Here is a 27,775-nt window from a genome sequence, read left to right as displayed (position 1 = left end):
TTTTTGACAGCTTAGCACCAAAGGCTGTGTTTTAAATCCACTACTTCTAAAGACATCATCTGTATCACAAACTACACAAAAATGGACTTAAGTAACTACGCGTATGTCTAAGATGCTTTCTGTTTGAAACCCCATTAAACTTTGCTACTCTTTCTTAACCTTTACATAGAGAATTTACAAAGGTATATGATTTTCCAGAATATATTACATTTTTGTAAAATAACGTCACCTCAGGGCTATCCTATTTTGTTATTTTAATTGAGAAACAAGGTATATTTTTAATATCAATGACCAGATTTCTAGTACATGTCTTTTGCCAAGTGCCTCTCATATGTTTTTCTGCAATTTCTGGGAAATTGGTGAGAAATGAAACATTGCATGAATGTAATAAGGAAAAGCACATCCTCATAGGGCATGGGGACAGTATTTACGAACATATTAGGGATATGTTAAAGTTTTTCCCATGTCCATAGATAATGAAGGCATTATGTAAAAAAAAAAAAAGCAGTCTCCATGTTTTTCGCTCAGTTAGATGGTTTCATCTGTCTTAAGAGCATTGGAACCTCCAGTCCTGTGTGGAGGGTAACCTGTGGGCATAACAGACACATAAAATAGTAAAAGTAGGGCAATACAAAGATGTGATGTCAACTTGATTTAAATATGTTCAAATACAAAACACACCAAAACTCAGAAATACATGTCAAGTAGAATATATCAAGCCATGTTTAGAGTAATTTTTTAAACCAAGTTAAATAAACAAAAAATATAATCAGATGTTAACATTGCACAATCTTGGATGTTACATACTTACTCAGGGCTGCAACAACTAATCTATAACATCGATACTAATCGATAATGAAAATCATTGCCAACTAATTCCATTATCGATTAGCTGAATCGATTTTTATCGATTATAAAATGAGGGTTTTTTCCGAGCAAATGCTCTGACAAATACCTCTTGTTTTAAATCCAGTTCATTCAGTGTGACTGACAGCAGTTACTACTTACCAGTCCCTCCCTGCAGTCACTCAGACGATTGGCCCTGTCCCTTTTTTCTCCCAGTCCCTCCCTGCAGTCAGCCGATTTGCCTCGCCCCTTTTTTAATTTAATGCTGAGGACTGAGGGTTAATTTAACTACACCTTAAGTTAACTTTATTAAATTAATTAGAGGTAAAGGGGGGCAAACTAAAAGGAAACTAAATCCTGGGGGCAGTAAAGATTGACCCAGTATTTATTTATAAAAGTATTGTCAGTGTACTGTGAACGAGTCTGTGAATCTATGAGGGCACTGTGGCATATCAGGGGCTATAAGGCATATAGGGTATATAAGGCATATGTGGGGAGGGCAGTGTGGCATATCTGTGGGTATATGGCATATCTAGGAGGCAGTGTGGTAAGCCTGGGCTCAGATGTGCATAACTGGGGGGGGCAGGTTGGGAAATAAAAACTAGAAATTAATTTTTATCAAAGTTTTTTTTATTCTGCCGTTTGTTTTTAACATCCAGTTATTTTAAATAAATGAAAAATGTACATTTATTTTTGTATCCGATTAATCGAAAAAATTATCGGCCAGCTAATCGATTATGAAAATAATCGTTAGTTTCAGCCCTATACCTATTGATAATGCATCTTAACTTTAGAAATAAGAAAAATCATTTGAAAAACCACTACATATTTCAAGTAATGGAAAGGATATTTTACAAATTAATTCTTTATTATAGGTATTGTTTCAATATATTTGAAGTAATATACATCAAGATTTACCTGTACATTTCTATTGAGACTTATCGCTGGCATGAAGACCCCTTCAATGTTCTCAAAGGCTATAGGGCCCTGCTGCTTCCCATTAATATGAAAAGTCAGTGTACGTTTACAGAGATCCAAGAGGATGCCAACTGTGGTCCCTTTGGACACACCACCTTCCGTTCTGTAAAAGACAATGAAGTTAACAGACATGTGGAACATCATGCCCAACTGCAGTACCGAATAGAATGCATGAGTAAGATTTCTTAAATGTCTTCCTACCCATTGAACTATAGAAAAATTATGCAGGTCTTTTTACAGGAGAAAAATGCATGGGTTGTCCCCTCATAATGCACAATGAAATAACTAAAGTGAATTTTAGTGAATAAATCCCACAATCTCAGTGGCTTTCAAAAACTTGGGCTATCAAATTAACATGAAACCATCAGTGGCTATTCAGTCAATGTTTTCATATAAATATAGAAAAATAAAACAGATTAAAGTCTACTATTACTGTGTGATAGTACCCGATAAATGGTAAACTGTATTTGTAATTTGAAATCATTATATCTTAATTTAGTAAATAAGATGGGAAAACTAATATCAGATCTGTTCAATTCATGAAAATGTATAAGAAAAATCTTGCTAAAACCAAATATACATCATTAGATTTTTTATAATTTATTTTTTGGAAAGTAATTGTTACTAAATTACTATGTATTACCTCAATCTCTAATCTCACCTTGAAATAGCATTATCTCTCAAATTCTTGATTTAAAATGAGGATATATAATCTCTAATCATCTTTGAAGCGTATTGAAGATAATCACTATGATGGTTCAGAAACTAGATATACAGCAAATATAGCAAGAGTCATATAATAATACTGATTTTCACACTGCATAGCCTCCCATATGTTAAACATTTAAATACACTTAGTTTTATTCAGATACCTGAATCAGATACAACAATCAGTTGTCATGTTATGTTAACCTCTAACGGATCCACGGCTGCTATTCAAATAACTGCTATTTGATCATTTTTGTCCCATTATAAAAGGTTCTTCTTGACTGTATATGACAGCAATAAGACAGTTTTTTGTACAAAGTTACTCAAGTAGGCCACCTGTTTCTAGTAGGCAGTTTCCATCCAATCTCTGTTTGTTTTAAAAGTGACAATATTAAGGCAGCATCCACATGGTTTGCAATAGAATATATTTAAGCTATTTGTGTTTTACTTTGTGGTGGGCATGTTTTTTCACTTTTGAACACTGCATTTCTATTTTTTATCTAAGAAGTAAAACACAAGACAAGAGGGTCATAGTCTACAGCTAGAGGGTAATAGGCTTAGATGTAATTAAGGAAGTTTACATCATGGTATTTACATGGTAAAGTGGTAGACGTTAATACAGGGATATAATTTAAACATTCACGGGACAGTCATAAGGCTGTCCTCAATATCAGACAAAACCAAAGATCAAATAAGATTAGATTTTTTTACAGCAGGAACAAAAATGCAGATTAGGTGTGCCATAAGGTTCTTATTCACAATCCAGTTCTATGTATCTTACCTGTTGGTATGAGAATTGCAGTGCATAAACCAGCTTCGATTATTGTCGACATACATTGCCCAGGCCTTGTCATCCTTACCCAGCATCATGTCTTTCACCACATTTATCCTTGCAACACCAAATGCTGGATCAGGGTGGTTATCATAACGGTCAACCTGTATTTCCCAATAATGAACTCCTTTAGAGAAAGCGGCAGTTCCCAGGACCACCCGGTCATCATAGCTACTACAAGTGGCAGTCATGTTGTCATTTGACAATACAATGTCTCGATGTGCAGAGTTGGAGTCAAAGGTAAAAAATGCCACTAGAAAACAAAGTTAATAGAAGGCAAATTATAAAAGTATGATACATTTATAACCTATGGCCATATATATACTTACACAAAAATAGGGAAAGATGGCAGCCCTATGCCAGAGCCAAAGCTTTCAGTATTACTGTCCACTTACAGGATTTCTCAGTGTTTGTCCTACAATTAAATCATATCCCACTGATAGGCCACTGTGCCCCCCTGATATGCCACTTCACCCCCAGATTTACCTTTCACCCCCTGATATGCTTTATACCCACTATATGCCACTTTGCCCCATGATATGTTTTATACCCCCTATATGCACTCCACCCCAGGTATGCCTTATACCCCCAGATATGCCACTGTGGCCCCCTGATATGCCTTATACCCCCAGATATGCCACTGTGGCCCCCTGATATGCCTTATATCCCACTGATACACTACTCCCCCCCCCCCCAGACTCCATGGTGTCTCGTGGGGGAAGCCAGTGAACCTCCGCTGCTGGCTGGCACTTTAGCTGGAGCTTCTATGACTGAGTGCTCCATCATAGAAGCCCAGCGGAAGTACTGGCCAGCAGCAGCGGAGGTTGTCTACGCGCATCGCTCAGACGTTCACCAGCTGCCAGAGAGGAGTTTTCTCCACAGCGCTGAAGGGGACCTGCATCCGTCTCTCTGGCAGCCGGTGGGCTTCTGAGCAATGCGCGCAGACAACCTCCGCTTCTGCCCTCCACTCCACTCCACTGGGGCTTCTATGATGGAGCACTGGAAGTTCATGTCATGCCAGCCCTCAGTCATAGAAGCCTTAGCAGAAGTGCCAGCAGCAGCAGAGGTTATCTGCGCCCGCCGGCTGTCAGAGAGGAGGATCCAGATCCCCTGCAGCTCTGCGGGGGATCTAGATCTTACTGTTATTGTCCAACCTCTATTTGAGGTCAGATTATAGAAGGAGGGGTATTTTTCAGAGCATTTGCTCTGAAAAAAAACCCTCATCTTATATTTGATAAAATCGATTCAACTAATCAATAATGAAACTCAAGGGGGCAGCTAGACAGGTTTCAGAATGTTTTGGATGCATGGATGATAGGAGTGCACAGGACATGGTTCCAGTAATCCATGTCCTTAGTCTGCTTGTCTTCAGCAAACTGTTTGCGGCTTTCTTGTGCATCATCTGTAGAAGAGGTTTCCTTCTGGGACCACAGCCATGCAGACCGATTTGATGCAGTGTGCTGCATATGAGCTGAGCACTGACAGGCTGACCCCCACCGCTTCAACCTCTGCAGCAATGCTGGCAGCACTCATATGTCTATTTCCCAAAGACAACCTCTGGATATGACGCTGAGCATGTGCACTCAACTTCTTTGGTCGACCATGGCGAGGCCTGTTCTCAGTGGAACCTGTCCTGTGAAACCACTCTACAGCCCACCGTGCTGCAGCTCAGTTTCAGGGTGTTGGCAATCTTCTTATACCCCAGGCCATCTTTATGTAGAGCAACAATTCTTTTTTTCAAATCCTCAGAGAGTTCTTTGCCATGAGGTGCCATGTTGAACTTCCAGTGACCGGTAAGAGAGTGTGAGAGCGATAACACCAAATTTAACACACCTGCTCCCCATTCACACCTGAGACCTTGTAAAACTAATGAGTCACATGACACCGGGGAGAGGAAATGGCTAATTGGGCCCAATTTAGACATTTCCACTTAGGGATGTACTCACTTTTGTTGCCAAGGCTTAGACATTAATGGCTGTGTGTTGAGTTATTTTTTAGGGAACAGCAAATGTACACTCTTATACAGGCTGTAGACTCACTACTTTACATTGTGGCAGAGTGTAATTTCTTCAGTGTTGTCACATGAAAAGATATAATAAAATATTTACATAAACGTGTACTCAGTGTTGTGAGATACTGTATATTAATATTGTTACTAAATGTTGTTGTCGAATTTTGGTATGGTTATGTATTTATTTTCTTTAAAGGTGTGGGGGGGTCATTTTTGGTTTTGGCCAAGTGAATCTTAATTTTTCGGTTTCGGTCCAGAATTTCCATTTCGGTGCATCCCTAGTGTTGGTGTGGCAGAGCCTGTCCTGGTGTGTGTGTTTGTGTGTCGGAACGTGTACTGGTGTGTGTGTTTGTGTGTCGGAACGTGTCCTGGTATGTGTGTTTGGTTATCTGTGTAGCAGAGTCTGTCCTGGTGTGTGTGTTTGGGTGTCGGTATGGCAGAGTCTGTCCTGGTGTGTGTGTTTGGGTGTCGGTGTGGCAGAGCCTGTCCTGGTGTGTGTGTGTGTGTGTGTGTGTCTGGGTGTCGGTGTGGCAGAGTCTGTCCTGGTGTGTGTATTTGGGTGTCGGTGTGGAAGAGCCTGTCCTGGTGTGTGTGTGTGTCTGGGTGTCAGTGTGGCAGAGCCTGTCCTGGTGTGTGTGTCTAGGTGTCGGTGTGTCAGCGCTTGTCCTGGCGTGTGTGTGTTTGGGTGTCGGTGTGGCAGAACGTGTCCTGTGTGTGTGTTTGGGTGTCGGTGTGGCATAGCCTGTCCTGGTGTGTGTGTTTGGGTGTGGCAGAGCCAGTCTGTGTGTGTCTGGGTGTCGGTGTGGCACAGCCTGTCCTGGTGTGAGTATGTCTAGGTGTCGGTGTGTCAGAGCCTGTCCTGAGGTGTGTGTTTGGGTGTCGATGTGGCAGAGCCTGTCCTGAGGTGTGTGTGTTTGGGTGTCGATGTGGCAGAGCCTGTCCTGAGGTGTGTGTGTTTGGGTGTCGGTGTGGCAGAGCCTGTCGTGATGTGTGTGTTTGGTCATCTGTTTCCTGGCACTTTACTTACTGTAGGAATAAATAGTTCTATTTCATTTTTACTTATCCAAAGATAAAACACCCTCCTGAATTTGTAGTCATTTCAGAGTACAAAATTTCTAGGCCCAGAAATCAGCTGGAGAAAAGGATTATTTTTTGTACAAAATAAAAAGAAAAATTAAAAAATTAAAAAATAAAAGCGGCACTAAATTGTGGCTTCAGGCGTCTTGTGTATGATGACTTTTTTTTTAGTGTACTGATATATTCCCAATCCCATCATGGACAAAATGTGAGAAATAAAATATATCATACAATCACTTCATAAACACATACCAAATACACTGCATATATAGTTTGAAGAAAATATGCTTAGAAAATAGTTTTTTTTACCTTTTGCCAATTAAAAAATTAAAAATTAGCCTAGGGGATCCCAAGCTATAAGAGATGCTTGGTACTTTTAATAAATAATATTGCTGGTGCACTGCCTTTACATGAATAGTTGTAGCCACACCACACAGACTACCGTAGTTTGGAGATGGTCTGATGTGAACCCATTATAGAAAGCAAGGCAGTTGTCTTTGCATGGATTCAGAAGAAAAGCCATGCACTTCAGAGGTAAGTACATTTGTGTGTGCATGTATGAAAGTTTGTATGCATGTTTGTGTATGTAATCCCATACTGCCTCCCACTGCTCTCTACAAAAAATATTATTTATTACAGCTTTTTATGGTGAGTGCCAGTATTCAACAGACATTGATCAGAGCATATTATTCGTGTGTGCATATTTGGTATGTTGATGTATTTCCAAATCTTCATCCAAATCCTGTCACTAGAATTAGTGGATTAGAAATGCCTATACTAATCACTGAAAAATAGAGGAAACATTGAGCCTATATGAAATGAACGTAAATGTGGCTTACCATCAGATGTCTGTAGAATGACGGTTTTACTATATGGTCCAAGTCCTGTAGAATTAAATGCCTTTACTCTTGCATTGTAAGTGCTGTTAAAATGAAGCCCATCAATGGTGCACAGTGTTTCTTTTCCAACGTAGACTTCCTAAAAGTCATATGCAAATATAAAAAAACACCATTTTCTCATATTTTCTTGAGTTTATGTCTAATTCTTGTGGTTCTAACAGCATGAAAGGCAGCACACAGTAAAATTTGGTTATATGTAGAAATTATGTTTAATAATAGAGGTAATTGGTTGAGATGTTGTTACAATACCATCGCAGTAAATAACCAAACTGCCTGTGCTAATTTTGTATATTCTTGACTATAGAATAATATAATGTATTATTTTGTTAGGACCTAACATTTATCTGCTGCCTTTTGCTCCCAGTTTATTTAGCTAAACCTCTGTCTGTGTCTTACAAACCCCAATACCCTAACCACCGTCGTATAGGGTTTTTTCATATTTCCTTCATGTACGGTTTCAATTTATTCATACACATCCACTAATTTTCAAAGGAGCATTTAGTTCATAGGTTGAAGGTAAGTTGGAATATTTAATTTTACCATATTCGGTGTGCAATATCATACCTGGGAACTCTCTAGGTGTGATCCAGAGCCTCCAGGTGAAGCTCTGTTTCCACGGGTCTCTGTGTCACTTCCTTATATCTCCAGGAAGGGACATGGCATTTGGCCATGCCTACTTCCTGGCCACTCCTTCCTCCCTCTCTTTTAAAGCAAACTGTGGCTAGCCGTGCTCATTTTTATGACTAGCTCTGCCCCATGCACAGCTAGCCATACCCCATGCATGGCTAGTCTTGCTCTACCTAAGCCCTCCCACCTTGGGAAGTTCCCAGGTATGATCATTACAATAAGACAACTCTGCACTTCTTACAGAAGAATCTCACCACTGTAAGCACTTCATAATTGACCTAGAAATATTATATTTGGTACTTCGAACATACCTAAAAGTCTTAAATTCAAGTCAGCAAAAAAATCACAGTGCCTCCATCTGTAATATTATTTACAATAGGTATACTTAAAACACCCATGAAATCCAGATCTATACAATCTCAAATTACATTAGGGAAACTTAATATGGATGGGATTAAGTGTTAGCATTTTCACAAGCATTAACATTGTCTGTTTTGTTGACCACCTGTTCACTATGAAAATGAATTATCATAAAAGGTTTTCTTTATGAAATTATGATTAGTCTACTAAATTTGTTAGGAAGTTTAGTACAAAAAATAAAATACAGAAAAAATGAATTATTTCATGATTTCCATGTATGTATTGTAGATGATCTTAGTTGCCGTATATCATTGTATCTTCACCATTCACGGTAGGAATTGTGTATCATCTGGAGGCATTAAATAATTCAACATGCCAATTCGTTGATAATAATAGTCCAGAAAATCAAGTTAATCAATGTGTTGTAATTGTTCAATAGTTTGCATAAATTCATTAATAACAATAGTCCACTCAATCACAGTCATACATGGATGTACTGAGAATAAGATCATCATACAATATACATACATGGAAATCATGAAATAATTTATAATAGTTTTTTGTATATCTCTCTTTCTGAAATTTAATTTCTAATCAAAGTCTACAGTTTGCATGAGCTTGGCCTACTTATTTGGCGTAAATCTGACATCACTAAGCCATTTTAAATTTTTAGCCTTTGTGTTTCTTTGTGATTCATTCTCAAGAATTGTAAAAATGACTTTACAAAATCCCATTTTTAAGTGTAAATCTTGCCACCTTTCATGATTAGGATTAGTGACTGCAGTTTGGCTTCTGCTTCAGAGAAAAGGGCCTCTTTTGTGCCATACAAAAGCTTTCTCCTAGGGATTCTATTACAATAAGGATAACCGAGTTTCATAATAGTTTTAATTTTTGTTTTATCCCACAAAGTATAAAGGGTCTCAAAATAGATCATACGCTATATAAGTTCAGAAAGTATAAACCAGGTCAGGATAAGACATAAAAATGACACTCTTTACTTGAAAATTCCACAGCACTGCCCTAATTTTCAGTAAGTATGAAATATAAATTGACAATGGTTTTATATAAAAAGACAATGGTTTTGCAAGGCCTAAGTGAATATAGGAAACTACGCTTTGCAGGAATTGTTTAAATTACTAGATCATCAACTCTCAATCAATTTCGATTTCCACCACAAACAAATACAGCGGCAAGGAAAAGTGAACCCTTTGGAATTTTCAGCATTAATTTATGAATTTGTCTTAAAATCTGATCTTCAAGTTAAAATAATGAACAAACACACCGATTATTGTATTGTTCTTGTCCATATTGAATGCATCATTCACACATTCATAGTGTGGCTTATAAAAAGTATGTGGACCCTTGGCTAATCACTTCAACAAAAGTTAATTGGAGCTACTTTGACATAATAAAAACACTCAAACATTTTGAGTTTGCTATTCTCAAGAAGCATCTGCTAATGTGAACCATGCCTCACCAAAAAAATAAATCTCAAAAGGCCTACAATCAAGAATTGTCGATTTGCATAAAGCTGGAAAGGGTTACAAAGTGATGTGAAAGAGTTTACATATTCATCAATCCAGACAAAATGGAGACGATTAAGTACTGTGGCTGCTCTCCCTATAAGTGGGTACGCTGCCAAGATGACTCCAAGGGCACAACACAGAATGTTTTGGGTAAAAAATAAAGAGAAAGAAAAAAATCCCAAAATAGGCATGAAATCGCTACATCTAATGTGAAAAGAGGCAGTGAGCTTTACCATCTGTCAGTATTAAAAATAATGTTTATTTGTAATAAAATTAAAAACCAACAGTATTGAAAGCCAGGTGACACAGGACTTTGTGACTTTTTGTGAGCAATTAATGCAGAAAACCAGGTAATCAAAGGGTTGGCTTACGTTTTCTTGCCACTATAAATGGAATAACAATTGTGAAGATGGTTTTCTTTTCACATCACTTCTCTTTTTGGCTCAGTGCATACATATTTTAAATGATATCCCCACATTTACTTATTATTCAATATTCATTTTGTTTTGAAAACATCAGATATACATCATTATAACAGTATCATCTTTGAACGAAGTCACTTCCTTACCCGAAAAGGCCCACCATCTCCATCGTCAAGTTCAAGGATGTAGCCTTCAACAGGATTATGGGCAAAAGGCGGCATCCGCCAGGCTAGCGTCACACTGTTGTTTCTGGTGCAACATTTTTCCAGCTGTAGCAGGGGCACTGGGGGCACTGTAACGGAAACTAAGTGCAGATTAGTGTAACTCTGCCCTTCCTCTTCAAGCTGTTTTGTAACTACATACCATTCAATACAGATGTACCGTATTTTATTAATAATGTCCATATGAAAGTAGTCAGAACACTATGCATAGTGATCTAAATTTCCTGTGCAATACACATGGAACTGGAGAAATGTTTTTTTACTTCTGAATAATTAGCCAGATTATCAATGGTATAACAACTGGAGGATAACTAACTAAAGTGATGACTTTTAATGGGCCGACACAGCAAAAAAGACGTAGAGTACACACGCTTTTGGGACCAGATATAACTTTTTTATCTGAATAACAGACCTCTAAGATCCTGATTCTTTGTTGTAGAATAAAGATTAACACGTTTCATCTGTTGCAACTATGTAGCAGGTATTTTTCAATCAATAGGATTTTATTGTCAGGTTAACAATACTGTGATAACAACACACAAGAGTACAAGACCATACCTCCACATTCCAAAACTATTTTTTTTAAGGGGGTGTGATTAGAGGTCTGGTCAAGAGTTGTTATGGGAATTTTCAACCCATTGATTTCTATTTATGTAATGCGTTCAGAAGAAGAGGATATTTTACACAGTGTAATTTATAAACACTTAATCAAACATTCTGAGCTCAGACACATAATGGAAGGCACAGATGGATTTGGGTCCAAAAAATAGACATGAAAAAGTGTTCAGACTCCATGCCAATTGTCTTGTATTACTGAAAAGAACAAATGTTACATTTAAATTTCACTTTTAAAATGCTGAAGCTCAAAATCAATTATTGGAAGGTGGCATATGTCTTATTAGTGAGGATTGAGCCTAACTTTCTTTGGTAACTAACTCTGCCCACAGACAACCCATATCTTCCTTTGGTTTCCAATACCTATATGCAAATAACACCCTATTCTTTATCGCCTCTCCTGATCTTTCACCCTCTCTAATGCGCCTCACCGACTTTTTCTGGAATTACATCATGGATAGTGTTGCATTACCCGAAGCTCAACATCTCCAAGACTGAGTTTATGGTAATCCCTCTGTGTAGGGGCCATGATTTAAGTCAAATGTAATTAAGAACAATAAAGATGCATTGAACCCCAGTGTACTAGAACAGTATGTTACCCAGTAGCATACTACGCTGTATTTGATAACATAATGGATATCTACATTAAATTAGTTGATAATTAACTGGTGTCACCATTATCTAGCTGAGTCTGTTACAGATGCTTTGAGTAGCTACATCGCTTCCGGTCAGCTCCAATTTATTTATACATTTATTTTACTTCATGATTGCATGTTTAACTTTTAGATGTGACTGTTATGTTTCCCTAAACCTAAGCTGCTATGTTGCTTAACAGGAATCTATACCATAGTTACAGTTATCTATACTATACTGCAAACAAGATCCACCTAGTCTGCCATTTTTGTATTCTTCGTTTTATTTTATTTGCAGGACAGCAATATGCCGATCCCAGGTATGTTTAAATTCACTCACTATATTAACCTCTACGACTTCTAGCACCTTTGGTAAAGTACCACCTTCATAAAGAAAATCCTTACATTACATCTAAGACTCTGACCCTCGAGGTTTAGATTCTCACTTTGTGCCCTAACATATTATCCAAGTGATAAGGGTTTTGTTTCCCAAATAGATATATTTATAACAAAACAAATTAAACTGAAGTATTATTCGTTTGGGAAACAGAAAACAATACAAGAACATAAAAGGCAAATATATATATATATATATATATATATATATAGTGAGTAATCTACAAGTTATTTTTAGTTGTGTAATAAAATATTTACTAAAACAAATAAGGACAGTTTTGCACTAGATATGCAATGGTTAAAATACGAGATTTACCTAAAACAAGTTGTCACAGTATCTATATAAAAAAAAGTATGTTTCTGTTGGTCTGCCAGCTCTTAATTTCAGCTCTATGTTATATCTCTTTACCATATAAGAAGTCGTCTAGTACACTGAGCTGGTAGTGAGCTCTGCAATGAGGTATATTTCCTATGTCTCCAAGCAAGTGCATGCAGAAGTTGGGTACTTTACAAGATTTTACCTAGGGTACTAGAGAAAGTTACAAATCCTAGGTCAGGCCCTGATTTTTTAAAATCCAAAACATAGTGGTTGGTTTACTGAGTTTCATAACGTCATGCGTCAGTGATTCTTATATGTCTAGGAGTCCTAATATATGAGACGTGTTTGCACATATTATATTACACAGATGAGATTTTGCCTAAATCCCCATGCAGCAATTTAATCCAACCAGAACACGCACACAGCCATTAGTTATCTTTGCAATCGCAAAACTCACTGACGTTCATTATTTCCAGTTCTCATAATAGGACAAAAAATGGGACTGATTTGTAATGAAGGTGAAGAACTCACAAGGTAAAGAAGTGGTCTTATTTATAATGAGGGACAAAAATGATAAGGATTGTGAGCTCACCCTTACATTTCATCTGAATGAAATCCAGATGGTGAATGGCCTGTAGCAAAGGATCACTGTCCAAAGTGAGGTCAAACTCTGAAGACACTTTTGGTTCCAGGGCTCCTTTCACCCATTGCTCTTGGGATCCTTGTACGCGCTTGATCAGCGCATCCGAAATCTTTAAAATGACACAGAAGCATGGCTTAAGTTTTATGAGATTGGGATGAGTCACTTTCACATTCACTTCAAATATGCCATATTTATACAATATTTAAAGTTAATAAACAAATCCTCAGAGTCCTCAGATGCAAGATCACAGTTCTAGTGGTCGTGTTCCACACCTGGGAACTTCCAGTCCCCTCCAATTTTACACAAAATTGAACAAACCAAAGTTTGAAGGGAGAAGGAACATGCAATTAGTTGAGGGGATCACATGCGGAGCGGGCAGAGCTATAATCCACCATACCCTTGAGAAATGGAAAGTTTCCAAGTATAGGTTACTGTCTACATTTGTAAGTATTTCCAGAGAGGCCCTTGCTCATATGGCTTGTGATTATAGTCAAAGGGAATGGACCAGAATCCATATTGACCAAAAGCTTGGTTTTACCAACATATTTGCATATACTGCACTGAAATTCAGGTCATTTCCACCATAAAACACAAAGATGCCTTAAAGAAGATTTGACGTGCTGACGTCATGCTGTAACATAGCCATCAATAGGAAATTGGTCTAACAGACTGTTAACTGTGTCTGCAGGATATGTAATACACTGCAAGTTCCAACAGATTAGAATGCATACGCCACTGATCTTTTGCTTTGGCACGGCACAATTTAAAAGAGTGTCAGATTATCCAAAATTACACTTAGGTTGAGCCTGTTAGCTAGTCAGGTGGTGCATGGTAAATAGGTACCTATTTTTTATTACCATGATTGTTATTATGTCAGGATATGTAAAACCATAGAATTCTAAAAGGGATGATTTCTTTTTCACATGACTGTAAGTAAGTGTAAGAATGTATCATAGGCCAGCATTTGAACTCATGGTCAGGCTAGCCCATATACCGTATCAACCAAAAATAATAAAACTTTGAGAATTGATGAAACAACATTTATGTCGTTAATGAAAAAGTTTGATTTCTCGTTTTCTTACGGAGAATGGTAATACTACTTGGTAGTATTAGTGATTGCAAGAGACACTGTTTGGTTCACAATTAGATTACTAAGGCACAATGAGCATAAATTGGAACTCCCAATGAGAAAGCTCATTAAAAGGAGTCAGGAAAAATATAGGAAACTGTCTTTGGCATATTTTGTAGCAGATATGGTTAATAATAGATTATATATGAAGGATAGATTACCCATTATATGAGTCTGTAGCCTTTGACAAAAGTTTTTTTAAAGGTTTGGAATTTGGTGGAAAAAGCCATAATATATTATATTTCTATTGTGCCATCTGCAGCACCATGCAACAGATAAACAGGGCAGAATAGGTAGGGCGCAAACAAAAACAAAGGTTCAGGGGGCTCTTGCTCAAACTAGTTTGCAATCCAGAATGAGGTGGGAGTATATTACACAAGAGATTGAAGTATAAATGTCTGACGTGTATGAGGTGGATTCCTTAGTGTAAACATTGTTTCGATAAATAACATTACTAGTCAAAGTTGCCATGTAACTGAAGAGTAATATTGAACAGTGGGAGAAACCCAACAGCAGAAGTGCAGCTAGGAATGGTACCAGCAGTAGGTGGGAGGAGGGTGTTACCACGTCGGTTTATACAACGATTCCCTGAAGAAGTGGGTTTTAGGATATTTTTTGAACGGCGGGAGACAAAGAGAGAGTCTGATTAGCTAGACGGAATAGGGACAGCCTTCTGAAATTTTGTATGAGAAGACTGGCAAAGGGTGTATTTGGCCATAAATGAGAAGATGTAGGAGCAGGAACTGCTATGAAGAGCTTTGAAGGTGAGAGCTTTGTGGATCTCGTAGCTCTCTTGTTCAGATGGAATAAGATTAGAAAAAGCCTAAAATCATCAGGATCGGCACTTTCAGGGTATACATATTTTTAAGTGTCTCGGTCCCCGCCCAGCAGAATTCCAGTATAAAAATATTCATGCTGTTGAGCCTTCTGGAATAACTACAGTAAGTACCAATGAAAATGAATAAAAATATACAAACTGTCATGAATTGGATAGATTCAAAACACTTTAGAAAAATATAATTGTACTAATAATACAATAGCCGACAAAATAAACTGTTGTATTACCTACTCTTTACCTAAAGAAAAAGCACACACAAAAATACTGTAACATTGGCAGTAGAATATATCATCAGTGAAATGCGAATTGCAAATCCAGCAATGTAAGTCAGAAAAAACCAAGAAGAAAGGCAGTTGTTAGGATGATACAGTCTGTGTAAACTATATGATTTACCTGAGTTAAAACACATTACATTTTTAAATTCTAATGTATTTTCAATTTAAAAAAATGGCATTACCTGTAAGAAGCCAGATGGATCATTCTCCTTAATTACTTCAAGACAGTACTCCATAAGCCCAGTGGACTGGCGCAGTTTCAGTGTACAGTGATTTATCTGGTCCCAGACAACCTGGCAGTAAAAACACACATTTCAGATAATCCCTTGGATTTAGAAAGGATCAGAAATAATCATACCCATGGTACCGTGTAAGTACAAAGTGAAATTTGATTGATGCATGTTAGCTGCTTGTAGAATTCATTTCTCCTCCTTCCTATTTACAGTTCATCGCATTAACAAAGTTAAACAAACTACACAAAAGACTATCTTTCAGAAGTGCTGGACCGCATCTCCTTTTAACATGGATAGGCCACTTTATCCAATATACTGATTCCTTGCTCCATATACCAAGAAGTATTATTAAATATCAAAATATTAAAATAGCTTTCCTAGCAGATCACAGGAGGGCAAATTTAGCATGGAGCAATAACAGTAACTGACCTAAAATGACCAAGGGTTCAATTTGTATATTTCAGTTGAAGCTGACTTCTAAAACACCATCTAAAATAAATATATGTGAAAATTGCATTTGACAAATTACAGTGGATTCCGAAATCAGAAATGTTATTAATCGTAAGCCCATAATGAAGCTTACATTTCAATAAAAATATTATCGCCTGTTTTAACACTCAAGATATTGTGTTGTAAATGTTGTTCTTAATACTCCATTATCTTGCTCAAAGCTCAATATCAATAAGCCTGAGGTGTCTTAATTAGATATGGACAGTGAAACAAATGATTTGTACCTTTTTTTTCTATTAAATTGTGGTGCCATGAATGGGACCTTTAACAAGAACCATCATGCAGAAGTTAAAAAAAAAATCTGATTATTGTCACTGGGGATTTCTGACCTATTTTCTACAGTTTAAAGCATGTGGCTTAATGGTAAAACAGTACTTTAGCTTAAGAATTTGTCTACGGCAAATGTTTGTGATAAGTAATGCATAAAGAAACCGTGGACTTTTAATAAAAGCACTGGTAGGTACATAGTTTTGGAGCACATTTACCATTTACTGTAACCCATACCATATTTTGTGCTTTTCACTTTATTTGCCTGATGATTTTAAATTATGAGGATCACTATAATATTTTTTTCATATAATAAAAGCACTTTTGTACAAGGTACACTTGGCCTTTTTTAAGATGAGCATTTTATTTTGAGAAAGTACCATAAATTCAAGACTGTCTAGTAACTAAGTTGCTATTCCGCTCTCAGAAAACATGAATTGCACTCTTATGGTAAGCAAGTAAACCCCAGCAGAAAGGTGATTTTACGTTTTCCTCTGAAGAGTTAATCACAAGTGTGTGTAGCCAAAAATATGAATGAATAACATGAGTAAAGGAGTAAAAAATACTGGCAGACCTATTAATGTATACTGGGGTCTCGCAAAACTAAGTTTGCCTAATTTTACTTATGGTGTATGCGACTTATTTGCCTAGGGGTTTTGCTGGGAGATACATTGCACCAACCAATGTCTGAATATCTTCTCTTTGCCGTTCATCTTGGAACTCAAGACAAAGGGTTCTGACTTCTTTAGCTCTACTCTCTGAACTCGTAGAGGCACATATCTTCCTTCTGTAGGCCAGTAGGAACACTGGCCATAGGATACCTTCCTCCACCATGACAACAACTCTAGAATATAGGGCCCCTTACCATGTAGTTACATTCATCAACAAAACTTACACTAAAAAACTCTCACTTATTCAAACACAAAAGCTTTCCTTTCCATAATGTTGTGGAATACGGAAATACTTTTTTTTCCGTCATCTGCTTAATTTAGGACATTTTTACTCACCTTGAATTTATGCTCTCGTTCTTTAGTGACTTTGGTAAGCAGTTTTGCTTTCTGACGATTTAATGCATCAACCAATGCATCACACTGAGCAACCAAGCACGCTTCATACTCAAGCCCATTCTCCTAGGGGAAAATCAATTGATGAAAAAGATGTGTTGGATAAAACAGTGGAACAAATAGTTAATATTCTTCTTGGTTTGTATTCACTAAGCTCCATTTGGTCATTTAATTTAACTTTCTGATACGTGACAGCTCCAATAACCCCTTCCTGTTGGTGTTTAGTAAGGACAGAAATATCTCTATTCTCTTGTGCTTCACCAGTGCATGTGCTGCTAAGGACTAAAGCAGCAGATATTATAAATAGCCCAATGCAGATCATCTGGTTCCCCTGCTAATGAACCAATTATTCATTAAACCTGGACTCCTATAAGATGTTAAAACACATTTTTACTTATTGTCCCATTTGTGGCCTCCATGGTGTATAAAATGCTTCAACAGGAGATAGTAATTACTTTGCATATTGTGCTACAACGGTTAAAGAGGTGTATTATTCAATAATGTTCTTCACTTACACACTGTTTGTGTTTCATTTACTATGTGGTCAATCTGCTTATTGAGCACAAATTCTGTAGCCAGAAATTCAAACAGTGTCTATTATTGTGCACAAACGTTTTGTGATGGCGACAAACCAAGAATAAAAGCTATATTGCTTGGATTAGTGCAATAATTTGTACACTTTATTATTAATTCCTACATTATAGATGTACAATGTTAAATAATTTCCCCACCTTCAAATTTTCTCCTTCTTGACCCATTTAATTTTACTCCAAATTATTCCTAGCGCTATTTAAAACTACTTATTGCTAAAACCTTATCAGAATCTGAAATGACCCTGTGTGGGGATTGTTGCCTTCCACTCTCTTTTGTCCCCAAATGACATGTAGTTTGCTTTGCTAAACACAAGTTGCATATTGCATTCAAGGGTACCAGGGAACAAAGGAGCAAGCAAAGAAATCCACATTACCGTGGTACCCCCACACCAAGAAGGGCAGTGTTGATCACCCATTCCTACATTTAATCAGGAAATGCGATGCTATAAAATGCGATGCTATAAGCAGTGATGGGTTATATGTGAAACTGGTAAATCTTTAATGTAAAGTGAGTTTGCTTGAACTTATCTGAGAATAATAACAAGAAAGAGGAAGGATGGTTCTCTTAATGTGAGGTGTTAATCTGACCTACATAAACATTAATAATATCAACACTTATACCTGAATTTGTTGCAAAATATTCTTTAATTGAGCCAAAAACTCCTTGGCTTCCTTTGCTTTATCAGAGACTCCACTTAAGGCCTGGGATAACTGTGCCTGTAGAATAAGAAAAGAGAGAAGGAAAACTGTGTTTCAGCTCCATATACTACACATCTTATAATTAATCCACATACATTTATATATTAGAATTTAGGTCTACATATTAGTTTTAATCTTCAAATTAAAGCAAGCCATTTATTGTGCCAGTAAGATAAGTGATCTGGTTTGGTAATCAGCATTAAGATAGAAAAGCCCTTCCTGATCTCACCTGTGATACTTGTATACTTAAGCCAATGAAAGGCAATGCTTTGTATAACCTCAAAGGTACACTCCAGTGCCCTAGACCAGGGTTCCTCAACCCTCTCTTTAAGACACACCTAACAGTCCAGGATTTAGGTATTACTCAGGTGTGTCTAAGGTGTTGCATAATTAAAAAGCAAAAACACCTTAAACACACCTGAGTAATACCTAAATCCTGGACTGTTAGGTATGCCTTGAAAAGAGGGTAGAGGAGCACTGCCCTAGACAGTTCCCTGGGCTATGGATCCATGTATTCGCAATGGAGGAAGGAAGGGAAATACCGTACCTTAAGGAGAAGCTGCGGCTCCATATCTGTAGTGCACCCCTCCACAGTCCTACATTTAGCTCCAGAGCTTGAAGCAGTGGAATAAATAAGAGCACTTTCTGTGCATATGCACAGGAGTCTTGTTGGACCACATATTCTCTCAGGCCATTTGCCAAGCAAGCGCTGGAGTAGTCTGGCGGTGAACGCATCTCTTGTATGGCAAATAGATGGGAGATGGGGAAGAGGGCAAATGCATATTGGGTATTCTGTAGAATCCCCCAATACATTACAAGGGGGCAACACCATGAAAGTCTAAAGGAACCTTTCAACTATCATATGCTTTAAAGTGCATATAATGGCTACAGTGACCTTTTAACTCACTTACAACTTACTGTTTAGTGAACAGACCCCAATTTTTATTGATATGACAATTGTGTACTTTCACTTTGTTACTTAGAATATCTGGAGTTCATTGAATCCCATTAGACAATGGTCTTACTCTGTCAGACAGGATGGAGCTACATCATCTCCGGATCAATAATATATTTGTCCTGCAAATAAAACACGTTCAATCAATTGTAGAGGAGAATGATGGCATTGTGGGCCTGGGTTAATGTTCCAGAATGAACAATAAACTGAAACGCTCTTAGGGTATAATTGACATTAGAAAATAAATGCTCACGAAGATTTCCAGTACATATAGCACATACAAGAAGCCACAATTGATGTGACCAATTATATATTTGCAGATAAGTACATAGTTTTATTATTATTAAAAGCTGGAGGGCAACTTTTGAAAATGGTGTTATAAAAGAAGAGCTTGCAGAAGTGTGGTTATCCTGTTATCTTGAATTCTAACTTAAAATTACTTGAATTATAAACCAAATATTGCTTTTATGATTCTATAACAGCGAGCTATATATTTTGTTATTAGGCAACGATAGGATTGATGTGAATGGTTATGTAGGGTGATGAGAAATTTAATTTTACAAAAGTAACTAAGCATTATGAAGGGCCAAGCATAGTTCATGGTCTAAGATGGTGGTCTTTATCTTGCTGTAACATGCAGTTTAGTCAATTATCCCCTGCATATACGGTCTGTGTGAAGCAATAGAGAGTTTTCATTACATGTGTGATAATAGACACATAGCTAGACAAATAGTCATTCAGCGAGGCAGGTAGGTAGATAGCTATCTATATAGTCAGGGCCGGCCTTAGGGGTGTGCGACCTGTGCGGCCGCACAGGGCGCCATGGCAACAGGGGCGCCTGCCCGGGACTTAAATTAAAACATTGGCTTTTTTTATTTATTTTTTTTTACTTTATTTAAATCCTCCATGTTAAATAACGTTTTTTTAAACTTTATTTAACATGGAGGATGTTAAATAAAGTTAAAACAAAAAAAAAAAACCCGATGCTTTTATTTAAGTCCCGGGCAGGGGTGCCGAGCGGTGACTCCGTCACGGTGCCGGCGTTTCATGCTGAGCACTGAAATATGATGTCATATTCCGGCACTCAGCTGTAAACGCCGGCACCGTGACGGAGTCACGGAGAGTGAGGGGCGCCGAGCGGTTGCTGAAAACTTCACGAACAACCGCTCTGCGCCCCTGCCCGGGACTTAAATTAAAGCATAATTTTTTTTTGTTGTTTTAACTTTATTGAACATCCAGAGCGGCAGAGCGAGAAGACAGACGCCTCCCGCTCCCACCACAGGGCTCAACAAGGTAAGTAAGGATAATTAGAAGTAGGGAGTGGGGGTGACGGGAAGGCAGTGAGATGGGGCAGAGTGGGGGGACAGTGAGATGGGGCAGGGGGGGCAGTGAGATGGGGCAGAGGGGGGCAGTGAGATGGGGCAGAGGGGGGTGAGGCAATGGGAAGGGGCAGAGGTGGTAGATAGTGAGAAAGGGGAGTTTTGTGACAAGATTTTTTTTCTTTCCTTTTTTGGGATGGGGTGGGCGCCACAGGAGTAGTCTGCACAGGGCGCCAGAACACTTAAGGCCGGCTCTGTATATAGTACTAGGATAAATAGAAAGGAATGAACTCTATATCCCTGTTAGGGATAAATCCACTAATCAAACAATAACTAAAGGAAAAGACTAAACTTTTAAATAGGATACACTATTAGCCACAGGATATGTGGCATACAAATGGTTTATCGGGTGTTTCTGTAGGTATTGCTTTATTCCTATAGTGGGATGTATACTCCCTCAGCTCATTTTTAACCCTTTGTATGCCACATATCCTGTGGCTAATAGTGTACCCTATCTGAATTTCACATTATTTATTTTTTACCCCCCCCCCCAGATTTTTTATATGGCTTATTAAAAGTAATATTTTAGTTTAGTCTTTTTCCTTTAGATATTTTAGTACTAGTAACAAGCCCCTTGGAAGTGGCAGAAGCACTTTAAACCCTAAGACATGTCAAGAATACTATTATGATATAACAGAAGAAATTCACCTGTAATAGACTATAATGGATAGGAAAACTGTATAGTAAAGGAATAAAATAATTCTGGAAAATGGTAATCTTTCTTTATTGCATCTACACGGATATAATTCCTATTTTCTTGTTTTTCTTCTGTCATATTTGACTTTGTTTCTTTGCTACATGTAATATGCACAGAATTATGGAAATCAGCAGCAAAACTACTATAAGTGCTGTGTAGGAACAAACATTTGTAACACTAACAAGTGTATAAATAGAAGAATAAGTATGTACCCTGGGGAGACCTGCTACCTTCTGATTAGGGGGGCATATAAAGCACATCCTTACTATCACTAACATATACATAAGAGTGAACGGGCCAAGGGAGCAACTGCCCCACACTAGCCTGCCGATGCACAAAGTGTTTAGGGCCAGGACTAGGAAACCACTGTGGATTTATATCAGCCCTTGTACTTTGATGTTGGAGGCCGATAAATGACATATTAGTGTGTAACACTCTTGCAATAGGCGCCACAACACTAAAGGACAGGATCAGTAATAAAGGTACATGGGGGGCGCCATCTGATGGTCAGCCATCTTTGCAGTAGAAGCTTATTGTGTTAGGTCCTTATTAAATCATATTGAAGTTTGAGTCTCTTCGAGCAATATTAGCTTGAATGTCTCAGAACAGCGGGTCAATACAATTCAGTCCTATTTAGAACTGAATACGGTTTCGAATGTTTATAGTAGTAAAGTAAAATACACACAGCCATCTAGTCCTTTTCCTTTACTAGTGCCAATCTCACAAATTAAGATTTATGGGGTTTTCATGCATAACCAGTAACCACCCACAAGGCAATTATCAGGTAATGCTTACACACTGTGATTAATTCTCATAATCCTGATTTACTGTGATTAATCCAGTGAATAACTTGTGCAGGAGAGCCTATCAAACTATCACAGTGAGATAATGCAGCAAAAGACAGATTTGACTGGCGTCTCACTGTGATTAGTGGACAGATTACATGGGCCTTAGAACTCCCAGTTTCAGAGATAGCTTTAAGTATAAAATATATTTTAATGTTTTACATATAATAAACGTTTACAAAATAACACAACCTCTATGTAATGTATCTTCTAGATTGTAAACTCGGTTGAGCAGGTTCTACCCATTCTTTATTTCTCTAATAACTATTTTTTATGTTCTGTTTAACCACTATAACATACTACTGTATGTGATGGGTCTACAAAATCAAGAAATAAAAATAATAAAATAATAGGGTTTTCCTGCAATATTAGTACTAAATTTCAAATGCCTATTATAGATGTTATAGTAGAACAGGAAGCCACAAAACATCCATAATCTAATTTCACTAACAAGCTCAAATTCTTAACAAAATCAACAAAGTAAATATTATATTGAACCAAAAATATCAGCACTATCATAAACTTTCTAGACTCCAGCGCTGACTCTTTTGGTTTAATATAACTTTTATTTTATTGATGATATTAATTATTTTAATTTTACTGAATTACAGTGATGGTGAAAATGTAATGAACAATGCACACTATGACCACTGTAGTAGTTTGTACTTTTTGGCACATTTAGATAGATAGAGGGCTTTTTTTTACCCATAAAGAATATTTTCATGGCCAAATAGTGACCTTTTGGGAAAGAATTAATTTTGAATATTGAACAAAATTAAGTATCCACAGCAAACTTACAGCCACTCCCCTGTGTACTATAATATATCTGATTATTTACTAATTTCCTGCATACTTATATTTCATGATCCTACTGTAAACCCATTTTTTAAATCACCTTTACTATTTATGCATTTTCCTTTCCAGTAATTTTCCTTTCCATAATAGACTCTTTGGGGCATATTCCCATTTTAAGATGAGAATAGGGATGTCATGCACCATCACATTTTATAATCATATTGTCCCCATTTTAAGACACTTAGAGAGGGTGCTTATCATACATAGACCAACTATAACCCCTCCAATATGGACTAACTGAATATATCACAAGTACTTGAGAAAGGTGGTTTTTTACACATTGCATTAAACACGAAAAAGTTGAGTTTTGTGTGTTTTTTTTCCCAGACAGTTAAAAGCTAGTTTTACTTACTATGGAAAAAATCAGGGTGAACATCCTCAGAGAAATAACCAACTTCTTCTTTCTAGTTTTGCATTTATAGATGCATTATACAGGACCAGCTCTGGCCTCTTCACTGGAGAAACCATGTTGGTGTTGACCATTCATAAAGAATAGTGAAGTGAGAGAGTTACAATCTCCTGCCAGTGAATCAACCCCCATGTCGGTTACCAACACGACAACACAAGAGCAAAATATTAATACAATGGAAATAATAAGGAAGTTACATTCCAACACACATTTTAGAATAGATATGGCTCTTGATTACAGTACTGTCTCTATGGTTTCTGTTTAATTCTGAACTTCCTCTCTTTGCCTTATAATCACAGATGTATCACGGGAAGAGAAAAGGGTACGCTTTAAAGGAACTTAGAACATTACATAGGATGGACAGAGCTTTGCTTGTAACGGAAATAATACAAACTGTAAAAATCAAGTACAATATTTTCCATTGTTAGTGTTTCAATAACTAGCTGCCTTCTACTAGGCTGAAGACACCAAAAAAGCAATTCAGCTTTATTTCAAGTGTGTCTTGCAAGAGAATTGCATCATAGTATAGTGTATTTAACTTAGAAGCCTTTTGGGGTTAACAGGCAGAGTGCTCAATATTCCTCTGGGATTTAAGAAAACCGAGTAGTAATTAAAACCTTTTCACATTAGTCTGTAATAAAGAAAAAAACAACAATCGGTCCGTTACAATTTGTAAAGTGATCCCATCCCAAAAACTGACCTTGTGTTGCTTCCACATGATACCCAATGCTTTCATCTCATGCTTGGCATGTTTTCCTTCCTGTAAACACTGGTAGCACACAGGGGTCCTACAGTTCAGACAGTACATGCTGTAATTCTCCAGCTCATGATCTGCACAGGTGGGAAACCTGCGTGCTGTGTTAGGTGGCACCATTGCTGTGCAGGCCGGCTTGTTGGTACTAAGGCTGGAAGAAGCTAGCTGAGAAGGTGGCACCAGCCTGTGTTTTGCAAATGGTCCCCTGGTAGGATGGCATTTCTTCTGGCATGTGGAACAGTATAGAACATCACATTGTTCACACATAACTGCAGCCTCTGCTGGGTTGGTATCACACAACTGACACCTAGCATTGGTGCCAACATTACCTTTAGCTGCTTCTGAAGTACTGCTCCCTTCTGCGCCAAGCACGGGGTTGCGCTCCTGTTGGTACCTCTGAACTATGGTCTCCAGGAGTCGGTTTCGCTGGAAACCACGCAACCCTCTTTCATCAAGAGACGCACTACGGTGACACTGAGGGCATGTGATGGATGAGGAGCTGCACAGACTGCCATGTATTCCTCGGGAAGATGCCGCAGAAGAACCCCCCAAAGAAGGGGCTGGAGCAGGGGGTAATACCCTTACACCATTGGGAGATTTGAGGCTGGGGGTATAAGAGCCATATCCACTGTCTGTCTCACTGTGTAGGCTCATTTTATCAAGGTGGTCTGGATAGTCATAATCTGCCCCCATTACAAGCATGGGGCGGGCGGCATGAGGTAGATGCTCGCTTTCTGGGGTCTGCACTACAATGGTTCGAGCACAAGGCAGACAGACATTGTGTGAACAGGGCAAAATCAAGGGTTCCCTGAAAAAGGAGCCACACACTGGGCACTTCAGCTCTTCTTCCATGGTTTCTGTTTGATTCTCTTTCTCCAGTCTCTTGCAATCACATACGTTTCATGAGATGGCAAAAGGTATACTGTAGGCGACAAGGTAAAGCAAAATAAAAAAAAAGGATGATCTAAGGATGAACAGCACTGCCTTGTATTTCTGGACAAGGAAATATATCAAAAGAAAAATCAATATAAAAGGACTAGGAGGATGAAGTGGGAGACATGGTTAGAAACCTTACAGTGTGAATGATGGGAAAACACAGAAAAAAAATCTGGAGCACCAAGTAAAAAGAAACAGCTCATGCTCTGTTTTAAAATAAATAAAATGAATAAAAAATTAGGATCTGTGAATGGTAGGCAGGCTCAGTGCTACAGTATATGCCCTTTTCCAGTGCAGAATAATCCCGTTGTTCTTTATCACGCCTCCTTCACTGCTCGCTTAGACAAGGTAGACAGAATGGACGATGCCTTCAGCACCACTAGAACGGACAGCGCCTCACTGCTGCTGCTGCTGCACCGGCTTGACTCTGTCCGGTTGGGGTGACCTTGATTGGGTCGGGCAATGGTCAGCCTTTGGGTTTTTGTCCTCTGATGAATAACGGATAACGGTATAATTGCATTCGTCCGGGAGATGATGGGTACAGCTGTTTTGATTTGGCTGGCAGAGCAGATGAGCAAAAAAGGAAAGGAGGAGAAAGAGGAGGGGGAGGGATCTTGCCAGGGAAGAAAAATAAAGAGAGGGAGGGAGGGAGAAAGAGCGAAATGCTTTTAGCAAATAAGTGCATGGATCGCTACAAATTTCCCGATCGGAATATTAAACAGGAACCGGCCTTCCATAGCTCTAGAGAATGGCATTCCGCTTGCTACCTGTATTCCCCGGGTGTTCTCTTCTATATAACACTGAGTGTGCATGTAATGAATTCCTATACGGCCATATGGTCTCTTTTGTTGATTTGCTGAGCTTAACGGCGTCTAAATATAGATGAAGTAGATGAGCCACCGGGATGAAAACGCATTCGCCCACCCCGTGTAACGCAATCTGTCTGGGATTCTAAATTGGATTTGCTAGGGACGGGCTAAACGGGTGGAGCAGAGGGACGTTGGTGGGGTGTAGGTTCAACCTGTGGAAAGGGGGCGTTTAATAGACGGTACGCGCTGTTATAGTAAATTCACGTTTCATGATTTTGGGGCGTTACTTTAATTACGAAAGTAGACAATGGCGCGCTTAGTAACGCCAGACCGGTATACTGTGTCGTTTTACTCTCTTCCACAGAGGCCATACTGCCGACATACTGGTCTCTCTCTGTGTACAACACGGAGACCTGCCGAGACGCCGCTCATAAAATGACAATTCCAGTTTCGCCGACTAAAATGGTTTCTTCTCCACGCCGTCCAATGAGAAGCTCGTATAGAATCTCCGTAGTACGGGCGCTGCTATACTCTAGTCATCCATTTGGAAGCCTGCCCGCGTTCCACTAATCCCTGAATTCTGATTGGCTGTTGTGCGGGAAAAAAAAGTGCCATCGGGTTGTACTTGCTGTCAGGGTGACGTAATTTCTACGCACAAACACCCAGAGACAGTAAAAGGGGTAGTAAATGTGTGTAAAACGAGATTATTTCATATGCTGTTTTTTACATTATTATTGTGTTTCTTATGCTTTTTGTTAACAAAATATTTATTGTTTTATTTTTATATCTGTTATATTTTGTTATGCATTCGTGATTTGTTCACACGCACATATTTATCTATCTATAGATATGTCTATATATATATATATCTATAGATATAGATATATATATAGTATGAAATATCCAGTGATAATATACATATGTGAACTTTGGGTGTCTTATCTTGCAGTCTTCTGGGTTTGTAATCATTCATCCTTCTGTTTTTGTGCACATACAGAGATAAACACATCCTTATGCACTTCAATTTACACTCACTGGCCACAGTCGTCATAATAACATTCATCTATAATATTTATTTGCCGTGACAGCTGAGAAAAAAATGTAGAAAAGACTGCAACTACGACCTTGGAATGTGGCCCTAAGTACCGGTAATAGGTGAGCTTCTCCACTCAACACTCAAGTCTGTTATAGCCTTGATGGTGTTCCTTGGCTGATTTGTCATAGATACACGCGTGGATACCCATGTCGTCTATGGTTACTTGAGTGTGATTTTTGTCATTTTGTAAACTTTTTGTTTCTGGCACTTTTTAACAGAGGTAGGTGTTTGTGTGTGTTTCTATGTACAAAAATACACTCACTGGCCACTGTATTAGGTATACCTTGCTAGTACCATGTTGGACCCCCTTTTGCCCTCAG

The 27,775-nt window shown here is 38.2% G+C and overlaps 1 protein-coding gene across 2 annotated transcripts; it reads right to left on the bottom strand.

Moving 5' to 3' along the window:
- Positions 1–25,904, bottom strand: TRIM67 (tripartite motif containing 67). Of its 2 annotated transcripts, none has more exons than XM_053460232.1 (10): positions 24,561–25,904; positions 18,643–18,738; positions 17,372–17,494; positions 15,537–15,647; positions 13,068–13,221; positions 10,433–10,590; positions 7,292–7,430; positions 3,314–3,617; positions 1,765–1,927; positions 1–587 (listed from the first exon to the last, which is right to left on the bottom strand). In XM_053460232.1, the coding sequence occupies exons 1-10, from the start codon at positions 25,464–25,466 to the stop codon at positions 525–527; spliced, it is 2,217 nt and encodes a 738-aa protein (XP_053316207.1). In that variant the 5' UTR covers positions 25,467–25,904; the 3' UTR covers positions 1–524. The 2 variants fall into 2 exon arrangements, with proteins under 2 accessions (XP_053316207.1, XP_053316209.1); XM_053460234.1 differs by having other exon boundaries at positions 10,433–10,578.
- Positions 25,905–27,775: the final 1,871 nt, after the last annotated feature.

The sequence above is a fragment of the Spea bombifrons genome, chromosome 3, assembly GCF_027358695.1.
Source record: "Spea bombifrons isolate aSpeBom1 chromosome 3, aSpeBom1.2.pri, whole genome shotgun sequence".
NCBI classification, from domain to species: Eukaryota; Metazoa; Chordata; class Amphibia; order Anura; family Pelobatidae; genus Spea; species Spea bombifrons.
Note: the sequence above shows the minus strand (reverse complement) of the source record. Positions and strands in the feature narration are given on the sequence as shown.

Excerpts from the sequence above, each read along its gene's own strand:
- TRIM67 (XM_053460232.1), bottom strand. The coding sequence starts at position 25,466 with ATGGAAGAAGAGCTGAAGTGCCCAGTGTGTGGCTCCTTTTTCAGGGAA. Across the intron at positions 17,495-18,642 it reads ATATTTTGCAACAAATTCAG|GAGAATGGGCTTGAGTATGA; the intron begins GTATAAGTGTTG and ends ATTTTCCCCTAG. Across the intron at positions 13,222-15,536 it reads ATCCATCTGGCTTCTTACAG|ATTTCGGATGCGCTGATCAA; the intron begins GTAATGCCATTT and ends GTCATTTTAAAG.